The following is a 22,973-nucleotide window of genomic DNA, read 5'->3' on the forward strand; positions in this document are numbered from 1 at the left end:
TTCTCATCTCTAAAGTGGGGATAACCACACCTACCTGCTTGGAAGGTGAAAGGAGGAGAGCACTGGGGGGGGGGGGACCTCTGGTGCTTGGCTGGGCCTCAGTGAACACAACCTCCAAACTAGACAGGCTTCTTCCTCCAAGCAACTGGGCCATTTTCATCTATTTGTTCCATTGGCCAACTCATTCGCCACCTTGAGAGTCAAGGCGGCAGGTGCGGAGGCAGGCCGGTCAGAACCCACTCCTGCCTTCCTCCAGGCTCTCCACCTGCCGGGGGAGGGCCACCCAGTCCCTCACGGGGCCGGGGGCCGGCGTCCGTGGGGCGCGGTGCCTGGGGCAGTGTGGGACGTCAGAGCACGAGTTCTATCACTGTCACCGCGCTGTGGTCGCTCTGTTGTCAGCTCTGCCCTCACGTCCCTTGCAGGGGGAAGACGGGTCCCTCCTGGGAGCCTGGTCCTCCCGGGTACCGGGGAAGGCCTCACACCCAGCGCCCGTCCAATCCTCGGCCTGGCTCCCGACCAAGTCTCCAACCAACAAGGCGTGACGAGAAGCCATAATCGCAAGAGACGCAGGCTTAAGTGTTAAGCACGGGACCCAGAGACGGCCGGGTTCACGGCACCGCGCGGGAGAGGCCGACACAGCCGTGCGCTAAGGGCACGTGCAACCCACGAACGAAACTCCGGGGACCACGCGCGGCCACAGGGAGGACTGGCGAGCCGGCCGGAGAGGAGGCCCTGGCCCTGGATGGACTGACTCGCTCTCTGGACGGCCCGGTGCGTGTCCTCAGCACCCACTTCCGAGAAGCAAACCGAGTGTGGCCTCCTGAATGTCTGAGCGCCACTGCACGCAGCCTCCTGTCCCTGGAGTCCTCACCTGTGAGCAGGACACCCCACAGGCACCCACAGAGCAGAGACCAATGAGGTGCCCAGCGGGGCCGGGGGAGCCAGCTGAGCTTGAATCTGGCGTCTGCCCGTTTAAAGGCCTTCAAAATGTGACCAGACGTGCCACAGTCCCCCAGGTCCCTGGCAAGCAGGGTGGCAGGATTCATCCAGGGGGAAGGCCGCTCCGCCAAGGAGGCCTCGTCACCTCCTTCTAGGGCGCTCTCCTCCTGTGTCTTCCCTTCCCGTCGTCCGCCGGGAGCCCCAATCCCTGGGCTTGCAGGTCAGAACCCCACGTCACGGACGGGCACACGCCGGCCCTCCCTCAGCGGGAGCCCTCCATCCATCCCTTCTGCTTTTTCCTTTCTTGATCGCAGACCGCTTCAGTCGCAGGGCGCTGGCGACCGCAGCCACCCCGGCTTCCGGGCTCCCTGGGCCCGGGCACCATTCCACGCTCCCACGCGGACTAAGTCAGTGGATTTCCACACGACCCTGCGTGGGACGTACTTTTAACACACCCACTTTACGGGTGAGAACATTGAGGGATGGAGAGCTAAAATAACCTTCCCGGGGTCCCGGGGCCAGCGGGCTGAGAAGTCAGCACTTAAACCACCTGGCCTGGTCCCGAGTGTATCTGTGATGCTAACTCCCTCTCCGACACAGATGGAAGGAAAAGAAATGAATACTCACATGCCCACCACCCGGGTGAGGAAACAGAGTGTCTGCTGTACCCCGTGCCCTCCTGGGGTCCCCACGCTCTCTGTGGGCCGCAGCCTGTCTCCCTCATGGCACACAGACCGGTCAGGTGGTGGCCCTGGAGACCCTGGTGCCCGCACACCACTGATCCTTCTACTCCCCCCTCCCCCCCCACACCCCCCCAGATCTGGACACCACGCCGGGCCCTCGGCCGGGCTCTGGCCCCCTTCCTTCCTGGGCAGTGGGCCTCCCATTACACATTCTGTCCCCCGCCCCTGCTTCCTCCCAAGGGGATGGTGCCCACCCCTCTCGGCTCCTGGTTTCTAGAACCCTGCCATGTATCACTCCCGCTTCCAGTGACCCCCTCCCCTGTGTAAATTCCCCTCCCCTCAAGGGCCATGCTTTATCCACTTTTTTCCTTCCCGAGACTTAGCCAGAGCACTTTGCTTATAACAGATAACTAACAACAAATTTGTTGAATGATGAACAGATGCTTTATGAACTTGTTAAGAACATGGGGAAAAAACTCAAATATTTTCTAACCTGAAAATTACTCAAATGGAGAAAGACGCAAACCCCCCAAGAAGGGTTGACTAGAAATTGTTTCTCAAGAGTATGTAACACCTCACATTTCTTTTTTTTTTTTTATGTTTATTTATTTTTAAGAGAGGAAGAGACAGAGTGTGAGCAGAGGAGGAGCAAAGAGAGAGGGAGACACAGAATCGGAAGCAGGCTCCAGGCTCCGAGCTGTCAGCACAGAGCCCGACGTGGGGCTCGAACCCACACACCATGAGATCATAACCTGAGCCAAAGTTGGAAGCTTACCCGACTGAGCCACCGGGCGCCCCTACACCTCCCGTTTCTTACGTTAGATGTTCCTGGTCTAATTTGAAGCAGAAAAGAGTTTCCCTGGTGTAGTTTAAAAATCATGGTCAAGTTTACAGTCTCGTGATCCTAGGCTTTTGCTTCCCCCCCACCCCCCGCCCCACTTATCCTAAGCTGGTTACATGTGGCTTTGGTGCTGATAGCAGAGGCAATAATATATCACCTTCTCACTCAGAAGGAAATAAAGATACACACATGAGATACAAATTTAGATGTGGCAGGGACAGTGTTTGATCTCAAAAGCTGATTTATCTTAAATCCAACTCTGTCAACCCAGGCCTTATTTTTCTAGAAAACTGGATTCTGTGAATCTTTAAGTTCTTTTCCTTACTTAAAAATAAATACTCACATAGAGGCGCCTGGGTGGCTCAGTCGGTTAAGCGTCCCACTTCGGCTCAGGTCATGATCTCGCGGTCCGTGGGTTCGAGCCCTGCGTCGGGCTCTGTGCTGACAGCTCGGAGCCTGGAGCCTGCTTCGGGTTCTGCGTCTCCCTCTCTCTCTCTCCCCCTCCCCTGTTTGTGCTCTGTCTCTATCTCTCGAGAATAAATACACTTAAAAAAAATTTAAAACACAATACTCACATATAAAAGTAATCATACGTGAATACATCACATATACAAGCACTGATACCTGCTTATGTGGCTGTATCTTGAAATCACATCTCTGACTCCCTGTAAGGCAACATTATGACAAAGAAACGGAAGAAAGCTCATGAGATCGCTCATTCCTGTACATCAGGGGCTTTAGGCTGTGGCTGACCACCTTCTCTCAGCCACGGCAGCTCTGTTTATGCTTCTTGCACTGAACTGAGGCTACTCTATGAAAACGTTCATCACCAGGTAATTTACTGTAACAGTTTTAATGTTTTGCCAGCATCACGAGTGAAGAAGGCCTCAAGAGCAATAAATCCTTTTTCAAGCCTCTTTACATCCACCGAGGACTCTTTTTCCTCTTAAGAAACTGCCTTCCATACCCAGCCTCCGTCAAAACCCCCACGTTGACTCCTTTGACGTGCATGGATGGCCAAGGTCGTACAGCTCGAGGCTGACACCTGTAGATGCAGGGAGCCGCCCTGGGGGTCGGGATCACTGTCTGTGTCCAGTCACTGGACTGGACACTGGACATGTGTCTGTGTCATTGTCCCCCCCCCCCCCCCCCAGCCTGCTCCTCCCCGATCCGCCCTGGGTTCTCTGGGGTCTCCTGCCCGGGCCACTGTTCCTGACCCACTTTCAAGATGTTCCCCAGGGAGAAGAGAGGCAGGCATGGCCCCCCACTGGTGCTTGGCCATCAGGGTCCCCCCGAGACACTCGCTTGGCTGTGGAGGTGTGCCATAACGGGCGGAGGCCAGGAACCGACGGGGAAGTGCCTGGATTGCCTGGTTTCCCCTGCAGGTTTGCCCACCTGGCCTGGCCGCATCCCAGCCCTGAGTTGTTCTCTTTTTTCTGCCAGCCTCGTGGACCTCTCCACGCCTCCCCCACAGTCTTTGTTTCTGCTCTGCCGTCTGCCCTGACCTCTCCTTGTGCCCTGCTTGGCCCCTCGTCTGTGTGGGGTTGCAGGACGCGAGGCAAGCCCCAGCTTGCAGGCAAACGGACCCCACTCTCCACGAGAGTGCTTGCTGTGTATGGTGAAGCAAATTGGGGTGAAGTCCTGCTTCCCACCCCCCCTTAATAATCCCCTTATCTGCACCGAAGGCCTCAAGTCAGCTGGAGAAGAATGTAATTTTCCAGTTCCCTTCTAATTTTTATGACGCCAAAACCCCAATCCAACAGCTTCTTTATAGATCAAGCTTATCCACAAGCCAATGGAGAGGCTCGAGTTTTCACGTAAATCCCATTTTCTTTGGTTCCTCCATCTACGAAGTCCCAGAAGTCTTCAGATGCCGACGTCTGCTTCCCCCTACGCACTCAAGGCACAAAGCACGGGGCATCCAGAATTTACTGGAGGAGGCTCCAGAGGTCAAGAGGCAGCCCAGGGGATACAGGCTCAGCAGAGCTCGTAGGGTGGGTCTGAATTGCAGCAGGCATCTGGGAGGTAGAGCTGGGCCGGTGACTGGGGGACCCAGGACCCTGCCAGGCACAGGATCTTCTTCCTTGGAAGTCACCCTCAGCCGGCAAGTCGAAAACGAGAGAGTTCACGCTTCCGGTTTCTACATGTCCCCCCCGCATGACTCCTGCCAAGTCAACAACCCTCTGTGAACCTCCAGTTCTGCCAGCAAGCTTGGGGATTTCTCTGCCTCGGTCATTCCGCATGTGAAGGTGCTTCCCCCGTGGTAAAGGTCATGGCCAGTTCTCAGCAAGTTTTTTTCCAACGGAGACACTTCAGTGGCAGAGTCAACTATTAGGTGGTGGGGCAAGGGGTGTCACGCCAACAGCCCCTGCCCTTCAGCACAGAGGCGAGAAGCCTTGGAGTCGCCCCACTCACGCTCCCACCATTAGGACCGCCTCTGTGTTCCCAGGATAATTTTTTTAAATTTGTCAATTACCGTCCTGCGATTCAGAATCTACCCTCTGCGAGACGAGGAAGATGCTCAGGTTCTTTGCCAAGAAGGGGGTGGGGATTGCAAAGCAAGACAGCAGACGGCAGGGAACGTGGTGCATCAGAGAACAAGATTTGGGGGGCTTTTACATGTGCCCGCCTACGGGCAAAGCGGTGGCCGTGCCGACCGCGGTGTTTCTTCTCGAGTCCCTGCAGTTGGTGCAGAGGACTTTGGAAATGTGACCTTATTCTGCTGTGAGCGAGTATTACGAAACACCGACAGACGGCTCAGGTAGGCTCGTGTTGGAACCCTGCTCCGGGAGGGGAACGGAGAAGCCCGGGGTCCGAAGGGCCCATTCTGAACACCCGTGGGCCCCCGTGTCTACTCTGCCCGTGCCCCCCCACCCGGACCGACCTCAGGCTCCAGCCTCCGCAAATGATTTTGCGGCTTACGGTGATGTTTTAGCCAGAAGGGAGGAATTTTTCCGTTAGTCAAAGACGAGGCAGGTTTACAGACAAAGAAAGAGGGCGACCAGGTTGGAAGGTTAGAAGTGGGCTCCCCTATGCTCCCCCCACCTCCTCTGTCCGGCCAGTGCCCGGGGTTCCCACAACGGACCCCGTCCCTTCACACGGCCCTCTTCCCAGATTTCACAGAGGAACTGGCCAGTGGACAAGAGTCCAGCCGTGTCAGAGATCAGAACAGCCTTCTTTGGGGGCTTGAACAAGCTTTACAAACAAGCAGGAGGAAGCCTTATCTTCTTTATCCCGCACGGGTGAGGTCTCAAACCAGACGGCGCACACACACACACGTGTGCACACACGCACACAGGGTATCTAAAATACCGTGCTCTGGGTGAGACAGAGACAAAAATGCAACGTGTGTTCTCTTGAATACGAACACTAAAAATCGCTGAATCCAGGCATTTCCGCCCTGTTACCCAGCATCCAGAAGCCTGCTATTCCCCAGAGATGCCCGGGGGAGGACGGTGAGATTTTAGTCCTCAGGGGAGGGGACGGACAGGCTCCCCAAGTCCACGGTGGGGCTCAGAAGCCTGGGCCCGGCCCTGTGCTGCACGCGGAGTGGCACCTGCACCCCGGTCCCACCCTCCTAGGTCCCCCAGGGAAGCTGACCCTGAGCTCCAGGGCTGCTGAGACCCTGATGCCCCCTGGGTCCCGCCTCCAGTGCAGGCGTGGGCGGGGCCATTTCCTGGGCCAGCTCCCACAGGGTCAGTGTGGCTGTCAAACGGCCACCAGCTCCTCTTTGTTTGAACTCAGCGGTTCTCAGAGTGAGGTCCCTGGGCCAGCAGAGGCAGCATGACCCACACATAAGGGACGTGCCAATTCTCGCCTGTCCCCCGATGCTGAATCCCACCCTCTGGATGGCACCGGCCACCTGCGTTTCGCAGGCTTCGCAGCCACTCTGGCACTCACTCAGGTGTGGGGCCCCTGCTCCTCTGATTGCCTCTCATCACTTCAGCTTCTGAAGACCGAGGAACAAACAGAACAACACAGAGGCTGGTGCCTCTCCATCCGCTCCGAGGGGGGCCGTGTGGGAGGCGTGAATAACAAAAGAGCTAGAGAAACCCCAGCTGGGCGTATTCTTGGTTAAAAAAAAATACAGTAAGAATAAAGTTTTTTAATAGCAAAAAAAAAAAGAGAAGAAGAAGAAGAAAGAAAACAGCAAGAGGAAATGAAGAGGCCCCGAAACGCCAGTGTTCTCCCTGCAGCCAATACACCCCATTACCCGCATCGTTACTCCCCTGCCTGGGTCTGATGGCAGAACCCAGGCTCTTGCCCGCCACAGTACCCTCCCTCTTGCTGCGCAGCTTTAAAAAAGCCAGCGTCCCCTACCGGAAGCTCAGAAAGTCAAAATAAAGTAGAGAGAACAGCACACGCTTCGGTCATTTTGCTTAGAAGAAAATGCACTAAGGATGGGGCGCCCGAGTGGCTCAGTCGGTTGTGCGACCGACTCCGGCTCAGGTCACGATCGCGCGGTCTGCGAGTTCGAGCCCCGCGTCGGGCTCTGTGCTGATGGCTCAGAGCCTGCAGCCTGCCTCGGATTCTGTGTCTCCCTCTCTCTCTGCCCCTTCCCCGCTCACGCTCTGTCTCAATCTGTCTCTCAAAAATGAATAAACGTTAAAAAAAATTTTTTTTTAAAGACAACGCACTAAGGAGTCTACCGTAGCACTGGCCCCTCGGGTCTTAGAAATGCATCTCGCCACGGGGCATTCCTAATACCACAGGATTTCTTAAGAAAACACTGCACGGCTACCGTGGATTCTCAAACCCCCAACAGAAGAAACACGGCCCCGACGCGTCCCCCCTTCTTGGCTGACGGCGGGCTCCCCGACGTGTCAAGAACGAGGCACGTCCACTTCGCACTGCTGTGCACGAAAGCTGGTGGCCCGGCGTCCTGAGCCTCTCTAGAAGGCGGGCAGAGCTGTCGCAGTGGACACCGGATGGCCGGAGAGGCCCTCCCTGGTCCTCCCAGGCCCCTCTTCTCCTCTGGCGAGTCTGCCCTGAGCGGACAAGGTGACAGAGCGTCTGGATTCACCCCTCCCTGCCCAGGCCCGCCCCGGGTCCAGGCGGGGCAGCGAGCGCAGTGTGTGCCCATCACAGTGCCACACCGTCCCCGGGGACGGGCAGGGGGCGGTCTGGGCCCGGTCAGGACCCCCGGCTGCAGCCTCCACCACTCGGTGAGCTCCTCAGACTTACTCCCTGAGGACACTGCCTCGTTCTCCCTGAAAACAGGGCTGCAGGGCACAAGCGTGAAGGAAGTGAACATTTTCGTGTAGGGAGCTGACTCAACATGGCCATGGGCGAGTGTGGGCACTGGACCTGCTTCACACGATCAAGGGCAAAGAGGAGGAGAGTGGGGTCAGCCGGGCTGGCCGTGATCGGGCGTCTGAGTGGCTCCTGCAGGAACCCTGAACCTGTGGCTTACACTTCTCCAGCCACAGTCTCCTCATGGGTGACGTGAACAGGCTGCCGGACACGGTGTTGGGGACACAGCAAGACAGGTCACCCTACCTCTCTCCTATTCCACCCACGGGCGGAGCCTCCAAGACTACAGCCTGTGACCTCGGCTGTCTCACGAGGGCCCCTCCCCTCCGTGGGGCCAAGGTGAGGGTCATGTGAGCTCACAGGTGGTGACGCGTCATTTACCGTCACCGTGAACCAACTCCACTGCTCTTATTTGTAAAGCCTAAGATTTTGCCCCCAACTCACTCTCAGAATGATAACCGAAGGGCTCTGATCCATCCTCGATTCAAGGCTATTATGACTATTTTATTATGTCGCATACAGAACCATTCATAGGGATTGTAGCTACTGTCTATTCCGCACGACGTGTTGGGCACGGTGCTTCATATATATGAGGTTACTAGATCCAGTAAGAGGGATGTGATGACGGTGAGGATGATGATGGCCTTTCACAGAGAGGCGAGGGGACTCGCCCAGTTGCCCAGGCGGTAGGTGGCAGAACCAGGCTTCGAACGAACGCAGACTCCCTTATTCTGGAGCCCACGTTCCCAAGCCAAACGCTCCGCCACAAAGCATACGTTGCCAGCAGGTGCTGGACCCGCAGTCCTTTTATTAAAAGAGAGAAAGAGAAAGAGGTTCTGACTAGCCCCATGTATATACTTCAGTTCGCCTTACCCTCCTCCTCCTCGTTACACGTTAACTTACGACTCGAAGAAAGGAATATGCGTTTTTTTGTTTTGTTTTTTGTTTTGTTTTGTTTTTTTGTTTTTTTTTAAGGAATATGCGTTTTTTACAAAACTACAACCTGGCAGGATTTCACACTTTGTATCTGCAAATCCAAGAAGATTCACACACCGGCGATCTGCCACCACGCCGAGACTGCGGCCGGTCACCGCGCGTGCCCGAGAGGCGGCCGACCCCGCCACGTTTCAGCACTGGGCACGACGTCCTTCATTTCCAGCCATGAAACTCTAGCCAACAAGAGGAGCACGCACAGCGCCCTGTAACCTCTCACACCCGCCTAAGATAACCCAATGAACCTAGCTCCCGAGCCAACCGCTGAAGGGTAATGTTGCTGGGTGCCTTGTTCCTGCGGTGGAAATTTCCATCCTGTCACTCCAAGTGTAGACACTTCCGTGTCAGTAGACTCATCAGCCGGCAAGCTGAACGTGCCTGCGAGACCTCCCAGAAATAATGGAACCTCTGTCTAGTTCATCCACGGACGTGCACAAGCCTTAAATAAGGTATTTATTCACATCCCTGATGTGGTGGGGGTCAGTCCTGACAGCCACCAGGAGCAGGAAGCCACCTTAGAGAAGTACAGAAATTCCCCCAGAGCACAACTCTGGGATGCTTGTCAACGGTCTTCCTCGGACAGGGCAGAGAGCCCAGGGCATCGGGACACGAGGTCGAGGGTCCCAGGTGAGGGAGGGCACTCTGTGCAGCTCGGGCAGAGGCCCTCACTGCTCAGAGCCACAAGAGAAGGGGGTAAGGAGACCTTCCCCTGCGGATGCTGGGAAGACAAACACACTGGTCGTTCTTATTCATGAGTAAAATCCCCAGGGAAGCAAGACCACAAAAACCAGGACTTCAGCAAAGTCTGACCTACCGTACCGACACGCACTGTGCCCCGCTGTGTGTGGGTGGACCTCCGCCCCTCCCTGCTCGCACCCACTGAGGGTGGGACCCTCCTCACCCCATTCTGCAGATGCGGGAACTGAGACCCAGAGCCACATGGCTCGGGGGGGGAGGGTGGCGGTGGAGCCAGGATCCAAGAGCAGGGTGTCTGCCCCAGACGCCAGACTTAGCCACCACCGATCTCCCACCCGCCTGCCTGCCCATCCAGGTTGCTGGAGGTGAGGCCCGGGGCTGCAATGACCCAAGGAAACAGCAGGCAGCCTCTTCCTGGGTGATCGGTCAAAGGGGGCTCATGGGCTCCACACAGCATGGGAAGATCAAAGCGTCCCATGTCCCCGAGACCTCTTCCAGGCTGAGGCCGCGCTTGTCTGCTGTGACCTAGGCTTTTGTGACACCATTCATTGGACTGGCGTGGCGGGCCGGGCTGAGTCAGGCCCTGGGCTGGACTGCAGCCATAAGGGGTCACTGACATAGTTCCTGTTCGGAAGCGGAGAAAAAAAAGACACAAAATCGTGTGCTGAGCGCCACGACCACGGGGCACAAGGGTATGGAGCCACAAGCCACAGAGGGGAGGATGGGAGGAGGAACACCTCCCCGGCCGGGGTTCCTGGCCGAGGGCACGGCGCGGGAGAAGAACTACACATATACTGCCAGCAGACGTCTTTCTCACCAGGCAGTTCTGCCGGTCCACCCTGCCTGCAGAGCAGCTTCAGGGAAGACAGGCTGGAGGCACGCAGGAAGGGGCCGAGGAGAGCCCCTGAGAGACACGGCCAGTTCCAAAGTCAAGAGGTACAGAACGCTCCTACGAAGACAGAAAGGGACGAGATGACCGTGATCCCTCTCCTCCCTGAGCCTTATCAAAACGAGAGGCAGGAGACGTCTGAGCTTTGGCTCAGAGCATGTGACACATTCATGAACGACCAAAAGGAAGGAGGACGAGGCGCACGTGGTTAGAAAGCTCACCCCATTTAAGACGTAACCACTTTCTGGACGAGCTGATATGCAGGTCTCAGAAACAGGAAACCCGCAAGCTTCCTTTCCTATGATGGGGGCCTCTGAAAACCGTCGTAAGGGCTCCCCACTCGTCAACTAGAATTTTGGACGTAGTATATCCTTATGCTGCCAATATGCATTGTTATTGTTTATAACGATGGAGCGTCGCAGCTGTCTTAAACGTGCACTTCCTTCTTTTTGCAAAGGTTTGGGACCCTCCTCACCAGCAAAACCTCAAGAAAACGGAAGAGGGAATTTCTGGTAATGAAATTTGCCCCCCGCCGTCTCCGACTTCCTAGATGCTACCTTCAGCTCAGCGAGTCTCAGAGGACTAAGAGGGTCTCTACGCAGGTTTACAAAAATGTCAAGGCTACAATCACAGAACCCGATAAGCAGCCCAGTAAAACCCAAGAGTACGAGAAAAATCATTAGACGTCGGGTCAGGAAACCGAAAGGTTGAGGAGAGCATAGGAATGACAGTGTTTAAGGTTTCCTGACACACGAAAATTAAGCCCAAAGGAACCAGACCGGCGTGTGTCTGGACAGGGAGGGCCCCGGTCCCCAGGAACGGTGACACAGGGCACCCGATCCCATCACGGCATTCCCAGGCCCTCGCGGTGTTGGAACGGAGCCCAACCGCAGAAACTATGTTTATCGCCGCTGTTTGTGGGTTCGCAAAAAACGTGCACTAGATGCTCCAGAAAACACGCTGGTCAAGTTCAGCCATTATTTCTCCTGGCCTCAGGGACACGCCCAGGGTGGAAGTGACTCAGCAGACAGGGAAGCAGCAGCCTGGCTCTCTGGATGCCAGCCGCCTTACTGGATCCCCCGCTTCAGATTCCTGAGGGGAATTCCAGGATTCCAAAACCCGCCCGGGGTCATGTGTGAAGGCTGACCTGACCGCCCAGGGGAGGGCCACAGCCGGGGCTGGGTGCTTTCCTCCCAACCTGCTCGGCCCCACCCCCAGAGGCCGGCCTCATAGCACCTCACCCACAGGTGAGCCCAAAACAAAACAAAACAAAACAAGAACCTTTCAGGAGGACTGAGAAGTCGGTCGCCTCAAAGGGAACGCGCGCCACCCGACCTCATGGCGCCACCCTCCACTTCAAATAGAAGTCTGGAAAAGTCGTGGAGCCTGCCCAGGATGAAAGCTACAAGGACACAGACACTGCACAGGACAACTGCCGTGTTCCTGCGGCTGGCCTTTGTAAATGTCTGTGCCCTGTTCCCACTCCGGTGAAGCGCCCAATTATGCTTAAATGGACATCAAAATAATAAGCAGGGAGTAGAGTCTCTCCGTGCATCAGGTCCGTTTTAGGGACGTCTCCGGAGGAAAATTAGGCTCCCCGACGAGAAAGAGAGAGAGAGAGAGAGAGAGAGAGAGAGAGAGAGAGAGAGAGAGAGAGAGATCTGGGCGCCGGGGTCTGTCGGTGCGGGTGCGGGCGGAACACGGGGTCCGCCGGGCCGGGGTCCGAGGATCAGAGGGCGCCGGGCCGGGGAGGGGGGACACCCGGCCGCCCCAGGGCCCCAGCGTCCCGCCCGCGCTCAGCGCCTCCGCTCCCGCTTGGCAACAGCGCCCCGCGCGCAGCCAATCGCGCCGCGCCGCCGAGGTTACCAGCGAGCGTTGACCGAGAGTAACCCCGGCGCGGGCGGCGGCGGCGGCGGCGGCGGCGGCGGACGGCGGCCACTGCGCACGCGCGGGGGCGCGCACCTGCCCCGCCCGCACCTGCGCGCGCTGGGGAGCCGGCCCCGTTCTTCTCTCGCAGCCATTCAGAATTTAGGGTCTCTAAGAACGCGAAAGTCTTCCAGGCAGCCTCCGCCAGACCCGCGGCTAGATCTGCACGTGGGAGCAGGTGCATCGGGCCGCCTGGCGGGGACAGCGCACACGTCACCCCCACCCCCCACCCCACCCTGGGCAGCAGGCCCGCAGAGTCAGCGCCGCCCCCGCACCGGGAAAGAGATGGGGTTTTACTCCGTATTGAAAGCCTGCTGGAGAGCCTCCGCTAGGCCGATGGCCAGAACCTCATTTTTCCCCCGAGAACGTGCAGGTGAAAATTGGCCAAAATGAATTCGTTCTTTGGGAACAGGCCAGTCTCGCGGCCCTCGGAAGGGCCGTCCGGGAGGAGGGCGGGTGGCCCGATACCCCCATCCTGGAGGGTGAGGGCAGGCAGGTGGACAGCGATCCTACACTGGACAGAGGGAAGTGCCCCTCCTGAGCCAGGAAGGAAATCTGGAAACCCCTCCCCAGGGAAGTGGGGAGGCCTTTTGTGGCACCTCAGCTGCCCCCAGGGCCTGGGGTTGTGTATGTCACAGGCAAAGATAACGCGGTTCATTTTACGTGGGCCTAGGAAATGACAAAAGGAGGGGAGTTCTCCGTGGAGCTTGCTGAGAGACTGTAGTTAAGACTTGAGGTTTAAGCCTGAATCTAAGATGTACCTTCCTGGAAACCTCCACTGCTCCTGGGTAGGATGTCCAGACAGATAGGCCCCCACGACTCTTCCCCAAGTGCCTAAGGATGCAGTGTGCTAAAAAGCCAAACTGTTTTGCTTAGTGGACAGTTATTTTGTAATAAAAAATAAACCCTTCCAGAAAAAAAGCGGGAGGGCAGACATAACAATGAGAAAGCCCATAAAACTCCTGCTAAAAAGATTCGGTTTCAAGATAGGCCATGGAGATATATGAAGGTGAGGGACTTTTTGGACGAGCACACTTCTTGCCTTATGACAGTAAAAGAAACAGAAAGGGGGCCTCACATGCTCCTCTTATGTTAAGCTCCACTCGTCACTTTGCAAACCGAGAGAGCAAGAATATTCTGGGCAGAGGCTCCTGCTCACTGCCCTGCCCCCCCCCCCTCCCCCAGGGATGTCACTGGGATGCCCACACCCAAAGCAAGACTCTGGGGCTACGTGCTTCTGTCTCTTCCTCCTCAGGTCGTCCTTGGCCTTGATGCACTTGGTTGCTGTTTGGTACTTGGTTAGGTTTTTCTGTTCCTCATTGGGGAGCTCGTTTCAAGACCAAGGTTATATGTGTTCTGCAGAGTTCCAAAAAGCAGAACTTGGATCAACAGATGAACTCGAATGCAGATTTCAGCTCAACAGACAGAGGCCTTTTCTAAGAATTAGATTGTGCCAGCAAGGACCTGGCTGCCCGGGGAGGTGCCAGTGCCTGGTTGCTGGAAGTTTCCAGAGAAAGGCTGGCCGCCCGTTGGTGGGGATGCAGCAAGGAAGTTTCCTCCACCGGTAAGAGGTCGGCCTGAGGGAGCTCGGAGGTACCCCTGGGCCTCCAAGATTGGGACTCTAAATACAGGCCTGAGCTGGACATAATAAGAGTGTTCAAGTGACTCTGGCATGTCTTAATCTTGACATCGGATGCCATTTACCCCCACAGAGCACTAGGTGGCCGACAGAACAGCCCAAGAGTGAGGAACGAAGCTAATGGCTGGGGTCAGACTGGCTCCCAGCAGGCACATCGGCCTCCACCCTTGACTCCAAAAACCCCTCTTGGTGCCTTTTCCCATGAGCAAGACAGTCAGTATTAGATATAGTTCACTTAAAGGTAAACTTTCCTACAAAGGTTTTGGAAGCTGGGCAGCACGGGGCTGACAGAGAGAATGCACGACCTTTCTACAAACCCCTGGATGGAACAGGTCAGATGTAATCTGACCACGTGGTTACCTTTGTTCCTTAAATGAGCAGATCTGTTGATTCCAGAACTGAACTCAAAAAGAGCAGGTGTATGGTTACTAAACATTTTTTTTTTCTGCCAATTCAGAAACAACAGAAATGGTTTCAGGTTCAGCAAAATATCACCTTGGGTTATAGCTTTGCCCTGGAAGATTAGGTTCTGGTTCCTAACAGAGGACTTTAGTTCAAGAATGTGATGTTCTCAAGATACAAACATATTTGGGGTGTTAAAGGAGGGCAGCAGGTGAAAACAAGTGTGGCCGGAACGTCCTTAGAAGGTGAAACAGTGACACCAACGCTCCACCAAGCAGAGCACAGCCCTGCAAAGTCTCATCGAAGAGACCAGATGATTCAAGAACGAAGCAGACTCTCTGGGAAAGTGACAAAAGGGTAGCATGCCCGGGTAAAGAGCCTGCAGATGGGAAGGTGACAGGGTGGCCAGACATCGAGGCGGAGGAGAAAAGGAAGCCTTAAGGCCCATGATGGCCGGGCCACCTGAGTCGTGTCTGCAGAGGCCATCGAGCTGGACGGTGCCACCTTCTCCATCCCGGCACCTGATTCCAGGCCCCGGCTTCCACGCAGGGTGCTCGAGGGCACAGGACGTGCCGGCTGGAGAAAGGGGAGCACCCTGACCCCTGGGTGTTAAAAGTTCTTGTAAACTAGCAGGCCTTTCCGGTTTTGAACACAGTCACTGTATCTATCGTGATTCTGTGTGAGAGCCGGCCCCATTCTCAACACGTCTTTCAAAGCCTCTTTCAAAGCCTAGAGAACAGAAGATCAAAACTATTCCAGAAGACCTCACCGCTACGGGGCCTGAGCGGGTGGCCTGCCTGCCTGCCCCGGGGAGCCACCCAGTACTGAGGACCTAAGAACTGGCCCCAGGAGGGGAAGGGAGGAGCTCTCCAGTGTCTGGACTCACCACGGCAACTACGTAGGGCCACTGGGCTTCCTTTGTAAACACCCCAGCCTCAAGGAAAGAGCCCTTGTGAGCAAGGTGTAGGTTCACCACACTGCCCTACAGACTAGTTACAGCCTCAGACAGAGACAAAGGCAGAGTATTAAAGACAATTTTCTTTTGTACCCCAAAGAAAATCCACCTTAGTGCGATGGTTCCCAAGAAGCTCGAAAGCCATTCATTCATGCTGGGGAGTACAAACCCCCTTGAACCTGAGCGGCTCACCCCTCGGAAGACCCATGGCTGCTGTGGGATCCCCACGGCGCTCCTCCCCACCCCTGCTCCCGTGGGCCGCATCAAGCCGGCCAGCGCGTGGTTGGAATCCAGTCTTCCCTTAACGGAATTCCTGAAAGGGATTTATTAGTGGCACATTCCACTCATACTCGCCGGCCTGTCGTTGCAGGCCCCGCGAAATAGCTTTGGAAAGTAAGAAAAAGCAAACTTTCATTTGAGAAACGCATGTTTAAAGCTTAGAAGCAAACCAGGACCGATACTCTGAGGTGGGCCCGCCCAGAATGTTGAACTCCATCCCAGTATCCCGGGCAAGGAGGGAGGGCTCCAGAGGAGGCAATTCTCTGCCCCTCCTTCTGAGACTCACCACGCTGAGGCAATTGCCAGGCTCTCTAAAGCCCCAGATACGATTGCTTTCATTCTCCGCCTGAACTTCATCACAAGGTAATCATGGGAGGTGTATTTAATTTCTAAGAATCATGTCACTTGTTTGGGTGACAGCATGCCGTGCACATCAGCCTCCCCTGGTGACGGGACAGGACAGCTGGAGCCTCTCCAAAGGCCCAGGAGGTCTTTTATGGGTCCTCACGGATGGCAAAGGGGACGGACAACGCAGGAGGCCAACTAAAAGGGAAATACATCGGCGTTAACGGTCAAGGCGATGCGTAACGGTTTCATAAAGTGGGGTGAGGCACATCCCTGCCAGAGTGGCCCTGTGGTGTTTCGCCTCAGGCCCAGGAGCTTGCCAGGTTCCTTGTTGTATCTTGGCCTCAGATTGTACAGACCCGCTTTCAAGGGCTGTCTTCTGTGCTCCTGCGACCTGGGCCCTGTCTCTGAGCCTCAGGGATCCCACGGGGAGAAAGGGCAGAATTGGCCGCACAGCCAAGGGGCCTCACAAACGACATGAATTCTACAAATGGAGATGGCACTGGTCCCCCAGGCGAGCAGCACCCCTCTGGTACCCTGAGTATCCATTCCTTACGATCGGTCACATCCCAGTAAGTGCTCCCCCAGCCAGGAGGTGCTATTTCGGTGTAAAACGTCCTCGTCACCCCCTGGGGCAGTAGCACGTGCACCTAAGAATTTCATGATGTGGATTCTGTTCTTAATCAGGGCTCCTAAATATTCCCAACGCAGCGCCTTCTTTACAGGAACCAAAGCTGCTTTCAAAGTAAGTCACGCTGACGGTGAATGAGAACCACCCGACCGGATTGTTCCGACGCATCCCCGACACGATGGCTTGTGTGACGGGGCCGACGTCCACACCGTTCCAGATCATTTGTCCCATCGACTTGTGCTACGGGAGCGAACTCCTTGGGGAAGAGTAATTACTGTATCAGAAGCCGGTGCGATTATCCTTGGGGTGAGCTGTGTTCTCCTGAGAACACTTCCTTTCACAATTGTGTTCTCTACTAGGAATCTATTACATGATCTAGTTTTTCCTCCAAAGACATCATTAATCATATGGTGAAAACGTTACTACAATTGAAAATGCGAGATGTTTTGTTAAATGCCGTATTCAGGGGTTGGCAATCGTCACGCTCAAGGATCTTAAAGAGCCAGTGCCTGACGTCTCACAAATAGTGTCACTGATTCACCGGACACCTTCCTGCTAAGGATTACGAAGCTCTCTTTCTTGGAAACGATCACGTAGGAGTGTATAACATTATTCTCATCGCGACACCAAGCTTTGCTACAGCTTCTGTGTCGAGTTGTGTCCCAGCGCCTGGTTCTGGGAGAAACCGTGGAATCTACAGAGCGGTCCAGTGTCTCTGTGATGGAAAGAAATCTGGAGCAGGAGTCGGACCGCGGGTCCATCCTTGGCTGTGACCTGGTGCGGTCACCGGGCCCTCCGGGAACTCAGCGTCCGGAGATGCCAGGGCATCCAGGCCCTGTGTGATCGCTATAGGGAGTGCAACACGTAAAGCCGAATTTTAAAAAACTGAAAACTGATATGGTGAGAGAAGCAAGGGAAAGAGCCCCTGCCCCGAAGGTCGGCCGCACAGCCAAGGGGCCTCACAAACGACATGAATCCTACAAGAGTGTCGCCAGATATAGAATGGCCACGATGAGAAAAAGGGGGTGCAGGGTGGCTGGCTCTGACTTCTCAGCTTAGCCTGATCATTGCTGGGGGCTGAGGCAATCAGCAGCAATCAGAGGAACAAAATCGGGAAAGGCAGGGTCCCACGTTGAGGGCGAAGGGGACACTCCCCGAGAAGGAGCAGGCTCCCCGAAGAGGACGCGGCGAACCAGGCAGGAAAAGAACGAGCAGACACACACGTACCAGCTTAAGGACACCCCCCCCCCCCCCGCCGCCAACATCGGGGGACGGCCCCGATGCCTGCCTCCAGATTCAATGCCTACTTTTACTCTTCATCCTGGGCGGGGGCTCTTAGCTGGGGTGCTACGGTCCCCAAGTTCTGACCCCACTGGAACTTGGACCCCACTCAAGAGCCAGCTGGCGATGAGGTAGTGAGCTCGAGCCACGTGGGCGGCTAACTTCCCTCATTCGGGAAGCTCTAGGTTTCCCTGGCCGCGGCTTGCAGCCGAACGGGGCAGCCAAGCCGCCAAGCAGCCAGCAGTGAGGCCCTGTGGGCACCAAGCCTCCAGGAGGAACGCTGCTTCCCTGTGGCTACGGGGACCCTGGCACCCCCGAGGCCCTGCAGCCCGGCTACAGAGTTAGAAACCACCCCGGCTGACTAGCTCAGGTGCGCGGACAAGCCCCCTGACCACTCAGCTTCCTTTCTATTCTGTGAGAAGTATTTCCCCCGCTGAATTTACAGGGAGCGGAAAGCCATCGAAATTCCGAATTGCAGGGCACCGAGAACAAAGGAAACCATGGGGCACCGAGTGGGGGAAGGGCAGGGGGAGCAAAGCGGAAACAGGTGCCGCTGAGGGGAGCAGGGAAGGAAGCCAGGCAGCGAGATCAGGCCCCGCCGGTTCAGAAACCAGCAACTGGGACACGCCAGACCGATCATGCCCATCTATCTCCGGCCCTCGCCATCTCTGACTCACCGGCAGGTCCCGTGGGGCTCACTTCCTACTCCTCCCCTCCCGAGCCCACACAGGTTACTGTAGGGCAAGTGTCTGTCTGGAGGCCACCTGGGTGGAGTTTCCAAGGAGGCCACCGGGAATGGACGGCGGTGGCCCCTCCCTCACTCGTTAAGATGCCGTCACCTTTGGCTAGCTTTGACAATTATGGGGACCGGTCTTAACACTGAGAGAATACAGGGTTAACAAGCCCCTTCCCTAAATAGGAAACGATACTTGCAAATGCAGAGCACTTCCTGGGTTCTGCCAGGGTTCTGCAAGTGTTCCCATGTCTGCACCGCAAGCCCACCTTCTGCTTACAGGGTACCCGTCCACGCACCGGGACGTCCGGCCACGCCTAACAGGTGTACAGAATCCCATCTCTGCCTCTCACGGGTTTGCCGCAATGTGTCTGTATAGACAAATCAAGCCAACAGAACAAGGCGAGTTTTGCCCTAAAGTCTTTTGTTCACCGTGAGAGTTGGGAAAAGGCTGTAACCCTGTACTGACATTCCAGTCGGCTCACACGAATGGACCCACCCAGGAGCCTTCACAGAATTTCTTCCTCTATGACCCTGGCTGGCAAACTCGGATAACGGAAGTATCAGCAGTGTCCGTTCGGCCATCGATAAGGCTCAGGGTCTGTTCCTAGTTGTACAAACAGACAGAAGTCATCCAGCAACGAACGCGGCTTGCCGGTCCCAGCGGCCAGTCAGCCGAGGGTCCAACACCGTGGTCACAAGGAAGCCCAGAGTGCCCAGGCCAACAATCTCAGCGACTCGGCCTCAAGGGAGGAGGAGAACAAAACAGAGGTGACGGCGGGAAAAGACAGGAAAACGAAAACTAAAAAAGTCCTGGTGGGTCTTCCTCAAAAAGGAAGAAGGGTTGACTCTGGATTTGAGCGGAGAATCCTAACGTACGATATTCCAGCGGTACCTGAGTCACCGTCATTGTTCCACACGCCGTTCCGAGTGACTCAGTAGATGTTCCCTGGTGAGGTCTGACGTGCCCTCTCCCAACCAGCCCCCCACCCGCCTGAAAGAGGGGTGCAGGACGGGGGCACGGACATGCGGAGTAAGTTCCGTGCGAAGAAATAGGTCAGGCTGGAAAAGGAAACGCCAGCCCAGGGAGGCATTAACTCTACACACTTTGAAAATCTAGAGCTAACGCAGGGACATCCAGGTTGCTAAGGAAGCTGGAAATACCGTGGGTCGTCAATTCTCGTTAACATGCGACAAGCCGCGGCAAATACCTGAGCCTCCCGTCCTTTCTCTCCCTTCTATTTTTATTTCGGTGGCTCATTTGATAACAGTTTATTTATAGCCCACCGGCACCACTCTTAATGTAGATGACTGGTTTCCCGGGGGGCCACTCTAGGTCACGGCTATTTCGTAGCCCCTCAAACTTGGGACGGAGCGCCTGCCTTCCTCTCTGCTCTGAAACGTTATGAAACAGTCCCCTCTCGGAGGGCTAACGGGAACAGCAGCCTGTGATGAGGAACCAGCACACACGGACACGGGTCAGCCCTTGTGAAAGCCTTTGTAATCATATCAGGCTGTAAGAGCCACCCTAAGTCCGGAGGTTTCTAATCCGAGCTGTTTGTAGTAGAGGTCAGAAAAAGTTGGGCATGAAGAAATTGGCCGTGGCAGTGACCCGGGGGGAAGACTCCCCGCCTCCTGGCTTCCAGACCCAGATGGCCCCAGACACCTGTCACCTCCTCCACAGGCTCCTCCCGGCCCGAGGCACCCAACAGCCCTCCCTACCTTTCTTCCTCCACCAGGGTCCTTCGGGGACGGAGTAGGAGAGGTCCTTGAACTCGATGTTCACGGCCGCCCTGCGGGGCAGGGACGAAAAGCGCTGAGCCTCCGTGAGGTTGTTGTCCACCTTTTTCAGATGTCCGTTCAGCAGGTCCGTCTCGGTGGCCTCCATGTTGCCCAAGACCACCTCGTCCACCGAGACGCACACGGACTTGGGCTCCGTCATCGCTGCAGAGTAGCTGCTGGCGTTCTAGAAAACCGGGGAAGAAGCACCAAGAGACGTCACGATCTCCATAGAGGGAAGAGCGTAGGGGACTGGCCTTGAGGCTCGGGGTCACTGAGTATTCATGGCAACGCTTCTGAAACTACGTCAAGGTGCTTACCTGGAGGGATCTGTCATCTCCAGCCATGACTACCTCTTCCGTTTAAAAAAAAAAAAAAAAAAACGCTAAGAGAGAACACGAAACTATCCTGCCAAAGTCTTACTTTGGAGTCAAAATCTCCCAAAACTGTAACAGAAACGAATTGCTTGTCTCAAAGAATCAAACACGGGCCACCATAAAAAAAAATGATGTTTGCATTAAGTACACCGGTTAAAAAACCCAATAAAAACGCTTGGGGTTCCTAAGAAGTGTGTAATTGAAAGCATTTTATTTAAAATGAGCTCTTTTAGTGCCTTCCTGTGTAGGCTCATAAACATTTCTCAAGAGCAGTGGCTTTACATCAAGTGCTGGGGTTTGTGGGAGTCAGCATTTGTGTCTTCCTTGTAAATTTTGCAAATCACTTCCAACTCTCCCTCTCACTGCATCTTCCTGGTAGCACTGGGAAGTTGGAAAGGTCGATTTTTTTTTTGTTCTCTGTCTCTATTATACAGACGAGGCAACGGAGACACAGCCACTGTGAGGAGCTTGCCCTGAGCCCTAGGATCAGGGCAGGGGCGCGATGGCTCCTAGGATCGAATCACCAAAACAACAGGGGTTCCTGGCACTGCAACGCCAGGGGACCTGATCTTTTGTAGCTATCTTGGCTTTTAAAGCTTCCATGGGGAGTCAATTGAACTGGTACAGATGTGCCAAGATTCAAAAGCGTTTGTGCGAAGGAAGGAATATCCTCATCTAATGGCTTGGCAACCCCGAACAGATAAATGTGCCGCAGCCACCCCCCAAAACGCAGAAGAACCCTGGGGTGGACAGATCAATTATGCTCTGCCCTTCCTGGCCGTCTCTCGACCCCAAGGAGAACGTTCCACAGTGCCGAAAGCGTGGGCCTTTGGCAACTCTCCTCCATACCGTTGAGGACAGTCGGCCTGATTGGGAGAGCCCATCGAGAACCATCCCTGATAATTCAGGCCACGGGACTGTGGACACACTGCCACGTTGTCGTTTGTTCTAAAGCAGAACGGCACCACACTGTTCTGTTTCCGTTAGGTTTGCTAGGTGTTCCTCTAGAGGTGATAGCTTCTTGATCATTATTGTTTCCAATCAAAACCCCAAAACAAAACCAGAAAGTGGATCGTCGATGAACATGCCTACAAACCCTGGGAATTCTAGTGGCCGGACCAGCTCTCCCCCCACCTACAGGGCCCGCTTTAGGGTACGTGACTGCATCATTGAAGAGCTGGCATAATTTCCATCATGGGATTTAAAGGCTCAGAAGTCTCGGAAGGCTTGAAGGTTTTGAATATCTGAAGTACACGTGGGGCCAGGGGAGAGGTGCGCACAAGATTTCTGGTTCCTGTGATGTCTGCAAGTGTTGTTTTGCCATTTGAGTGAAAGACACACACGCACACCCCCCTCCCAGGCATCTCCTACCTCTGAAGAGCTTAACTCACTGAGATCAAAACTTAGCTCACTGACTATAACATTCTGTGGATAAAAATTAAAGTGCAAAGTAAAACTGAGAAAATTAAGCTTGGTTGGCTGCTGGCACCCAGCATGTGAAATGCTTCAAATGCAAACATAAGTCGGTTCATACGTTCCCGACGCAGAGTCCGGGAAGGCTTGACAACGGACTCCTGAGAGCCTTGGCGTGGGGATGTGGCCGTCCCGCTTCCAAGAGGAAGCTGCCGGACCACCTCCGGGCCTGGGTTTGCCCAGTGCCTTCTGTGCCGGGGCCTCTTGAAGGAATAACGGGAGCCCACCCTTGCTCAGCTCGCTCTTGGCTTTGGCCCCTGGGAAAGCATGTGCAAGGCCACTCCGGCACCTACTGCGGGTACCACATGCTATCCCCTTGCCCGTCCATCCTGCCCTTTGGGGGGCACATGCTCCAGCTTGATGGCTGGCTTTGACTCTGCAAATTCTGGCTTTGGAGGATAGAGGAGAGAGCCGTGGGGATGGCCGTGAGCTCCAGGGCCGGTCCCCAAAGCCCATTCTCCACCCCCCACCTGACACCTTAGTGGAAAGGCTAAATGTCTGCTACCAAACCCACACCCTGGGGGTCCCCACTCACTGGGTTCAGCTGGCAGCAGGGGGCATCCAGCAGCCCCTCTCCAGCGGTGGCCCCCAGGACCAGCACCCCGGCATTCCAGCTGTCACGGCCCACCCATACTGCCCTCCTCTCCCCGGCACCCACCACAGGCGTCACCCTCGAGGAAGTTCCAGAGATGGGTGGTGTCTTTCGTTTTTTGATAAAAACCCACGGGAACGCAGGGGTGACGGCCATCACTCCACTCACCCGCCGGCTGCCGCGGATACCGAACCCATGTGATGATGAGGGTCTGACTTCCCCTCTAGACTCCAAGGCTACCTATTCTCTCACTCACTCCCTCGCTGG

The 22,973-nt window shown here is 55.5% G+C and overlaps 1 protein-coding gene across 5 annotated transcripts in view; it reads right to left on the reverse strand.

Annotated features, from left to right (window-relative positions):
* The window catches only part of ABCG1 (ATP binding cassette subfamily G member 1), an 81,037-nt gene that overhangs the window by 40,355 nt on the left and 17,709 nt on the right, over positions 1–22,973 (reverse strand). For all 5 annotated transcript variants that reach the window (XM_019432673.2, XM_019432671.2, XM_019432670.2 and 2 more), the window contains one exon: positions 20,208–20,451. In XM_019432673.2, coding sequence (XP_019288218.2) covers positions 20,208–20,451 — 244 coding nt within the window. The remainder of the gene's footprint in view (positions 1–20,207; positions 20,452–22,973) is intronic.

This window comes from Panthera pardus, unplaced genomic scaffold (genome assembly GCF_024362965.1).
Source record: "Panthera pardus isolate Hobbes unplaced genomic scaffold, ASM2436296v1 HiC_scaffold_16, whole genome shotgun sequence".
Classification (NCBI taxonomy): Eukaryota; Metazoa; Chordata; class Mammalia; order Carnivora; family Felidae; genus Panthera; species Panthera pardus.